At 45.3% G+C, this 3,609-nt stretch overlaps 1 protein-coding gene across 1 annotated transcript; it reads right to left on the reverse strand.

The window, feature by feature from the left end:
• Positions 1-1,162: 1,162 nt before the first annotated feature.
• LOC134541832 (melatonin-related receptor-like) lies at positions 1,163-2,412 on the reverse strand. The gene is made up of 3 exons (XM_063385527.1): positions 2,359-2,412; positions 1,881-1,954; positions 1,163-1,451 (listed from the first exon to the last, which is right to left on the reverse strand). The coding sequence occupies exons 1-3, from the start codon at positions 2,410-2,412 to the stop codon at positions 1,163-1,165; spliced, it is 417 nt and encodes a 138-aa protein (XP_063241597.1).
• Between the last annotated feature and the right edge of the window lie 1,197 nt (positions 2,413-3,609).

A 3,609-nucleotide genomic window follows, 5' to 3' on the forward strand; every position in this document is an offset into this window, starting at 1 on the left:
CCTCTCTATAATAAAAATCGTGATTTTTTAAAACTCAAGTTAACAGTGAATATTGCATCTGCGAAAACTAACAAAACGAGCTCTTTTAAAATACATGGTTTCGTACAGAACCAAAGTGAGTTCTATAGATCTAAGGTCAAAATTGCACTTAGTTTTATCACGTTTTAGCGATAAATTGGCGTTTTGGTAACAAACACGTTAATGAAACATAAACAAGTCGTGCATTACCTTTCAAGGGTACGATTGCGAGTGCTGACTGGTTCAATCATTATTTGGTCATAACATTAGTTTATCATCACCACCACAAGCCAGTTTCACCAAACTGCGTTTAGGAATTTTATCTTGTTAAAGTACTAAACCATCATGTTAATCTTCACAAAGAATCGCATTTTATTCTCCCCCTATTATGTTGGATAAAGAAATTTTTAAAATTTAGGCAAGGTAACGCATAAACATATGTAGTAGGTAGAATGTGATTTTCAACGTAGTAAAGTAACGAGGAAGAATTTATTGAAGCTTTTCGGCACACATATGTTTCCATGGAAGTAATTATTTGTAATTTAAGCCGGATAGCATCAGGGTTTCCAGTTGAGTAGCCACAAAAAGCCAACGCAGGCAAAAAGATATAACATATTTTGATAGTGCAATTTTTTGTTTAATATTTTATGATATTTTTTATTTTGCATTTTAATGAAATAAAATAAAACTAGCCTGAAAGATTTAAAAAATAACTACTAAACATAAACGAAAAAATAATTGTGAGGTATTAAACCGCAGAAATTTATATATATATATATATATAGTGCTGTCGTATTCTTAATCAACAGAACATTAAATTCATCTGATTCACGCTAGCACAGTAAATTAATATCTGTAGTTTTATTTTGGTATTTTACATTGTTAAAAAAAAGTTTCATTGGCTAGTTCCTTGTATAGCCCGCATGGACCGAAAACTGGTCGCATGTCCGGTTCAAAGAGGCGTCTGGCAACACGGGCTATAATTCCTAAATGGCCATTGGTGAAATCGCCGCCTGTCCACACCTGTCACCGTGGAGGCGGCGATTACCCAGAGCCACCAGTGTCGGGGTGGTCTGGTTGTTGTAAGAGGGTGTGGAGATGTGGTGGGGGGCGCGACAAGCCGCCGCGAACAGCGCTCCACCCATCACAGCTCCGTCGCTGGTCCACTACTCGCTGGTCGCTGGTCGCCGGTCGCTGGTCGCTGGTCGCTGGTCGCCAATCGCCGGTCGCCGGTCGCCGGTCGCTGGTCGCTGGTCGCTGGTCGCCGGTCGCTGGTCGCTGGTCTCTGGTCGCCGGTCGCTGGTCGCTGGTCGCCGGTCGCTGGTCGCCAGTCACCGGTCGCCGGTCGCCGGTCGCTGGTCGCTGGTCTCTGGTCGCCGGTCGCTGGTCGCTGGTCGCTGGTCGCCGGTCGCATGGTCGCTGGTCGCCGGTCGCTGGTCGCCAGTCACCGGTCCCCTAGTCACCGGTCCCCTAGTCGCCGATCCCCTATTCGCCGGTCCCCTAGTCGCCGATCCCCTAGTCGCCGGTCCCCTAGTCGCCGATACCCTAGTCACCGGTCCCCTAGTCGCCGGTCCCCTAGTCGCCGGAACCCTAGTCGCCGGAACCCTAGTCGCCGGTCCCCTAGTCGCTGATCCTCTAGTCGCCGGTCCCCTAGTCGCCGGTCCCCTAGTCGCCGGTCCCCTAGTCGCCGATCCCCTAGTCGCCGGTCCCCTAGTCGCCGGTCCCCTAGTCGCCGGTCGCCGGTCGCTAGTAGCCGGTCGCTGGTCCGCTAGTAGCCGGTCGCTGGTCGCTGGTCCCCTAGTCGCTGGTCGATGGTCCGCTACTCGCTGGTCGCCGGTCGCCGGTCGCTAGTCACCGGTCACCGGTTGCCGGTCTCCGGTCGCCGGTCGCCGGTCGCATCCACAGACTGAGTGCAGGCAAGTACCGCGCGCCCAAGCTGCGCAGCAGAAAACTTCTTTAGGCCTTAACTGGACTGTTGTCTAAGCCCCGCTCCACAATGACGCGGAAACGTAAAAACCGGAAACGAATCACACGGACCGGCAAGATATTTACGTTTCACTATCCGTCTGTCGCTTCCACAATGAGATGGAATTTAAATGTTACGAAAAAATTAATTTCACTAATAATAAAGTTTTAGATACGAGAACATAACAGAGAATTTACATATATATAATATAAATATACCACAAAAGTAAAGATAGAAAACAAGTAATCATAGTAAATAAACATGGCTTCCACTGCTGTCAAATACTCGGCTTCTATTGGTCGCACGGAGTAAACTAAGCGGAGAAGCTGGGCGTTTCCGTGCCCCCGTGCGTCCATTGTAGTCATGTCGCTTACGTGATCCGTCTTCGCTTCCGTGTCGTTGCGGAACGGGCCTAAGTCGCGTGCCATGGCTGACTCGGTTCGCGCGTTTTTTGAGGTTATGAAATCTAATTACACAATGTACGCCAACATTACAATGCAGTTTATGATTAATTATTCTTTACTGATGTTATTTAACATATTATAATTTTAAACTTAAACAATCGAGTCTTCTAGTGCCAATTGTAAACAGGCACCGGTGGCCTTGTTGCCACTTGATGGTTTTGAGAGTTAATAGCGGCTAATCGTAAGCTGATATAACAGCCTCTTGAGCAGAACTCAATAATCGGCCCATGGCATAGCCTATGTTCAGTCTGTGGTCGCGCCGATACGCTCGAGCGGCGTTGCCATGTCGACGCACGAAGCGGGCGACCTTGACAACGTCGCGATTCCATCCAGCGGGCCACTTGGCACGATCCATGACTGCGCGCTTCAGTTCCAAAGGTCAACACTGGCATGCCGATTGTGCCGGGACTCAAAAAACAATGCCTACGTGAGTATTTCATAATGTTATCTATTGAATTAATAATTATATTACCTTATACCAATTTACTTTAACTTAATCATTACATTTAAATACATCTCATGTTCACAAAAAATCCAAAAATTATTTGATATGTCAATAAAAGGACTGAGGAAATTATTCCAAACAAAATTGGTACAAAACAATGAAGACCCAAGTGAATAAATATTGTGTAATTAAAAAAAAGCAAAAATTAGAACGGAAAGATAACAATACCAATTGTTTTCTACCAACGCTACAGGAAAATTCTGGAATGGTTCAATATTGAAGGTCACAGTGATAACTTCCTGTTCCTATATTCCTGTATCGTCATTTTTATTCACCTGTTTTAGTGACCTAATTATCGGCGAGACATAGGAGCCAAAAATTAATTACATCCGGTGCATTGGTAATGTCAAAAAAAACGTGAGCTAGTCGTTCAATACTCGCCTGCCTCGGTAACAAGCATATTCAAGTGTTCTAATGTTACAAATACTTTTATAATACGAAACTCGGAAACGGTTTACAACGTAGAATCCTTTAAAATGATGCCTACCGTGATAAATAACACGCTAATAGTGTTTTTCAAATAAATTTCTGAACGCGAATCACAATTAGCTTCCGCACCCGCCGATAGAATTCGTTGCCGGAGCAGCTACGACGGCTATCGAATCATTCGATCCTGCAGATCAAAATTGTTAAATATATACAATGAATCGGCTCCG

Source organism: Bacillus rossius (genome assembly GCF_032445375.1).
Source record: "Bacillus rossius redtenbacheri isolate Brsri chromosome 4 unlocalized genomic scaffold, Brsri_v3 Brsri_v3_scf4_2, whole genome shotgun sequence".
Lineage (NCBI taxonomy): Eukaryota > Metazoa > Arthropoda > Insecta > Phasmatodea > Bacillidae > Bacillus > Bacillus rossius.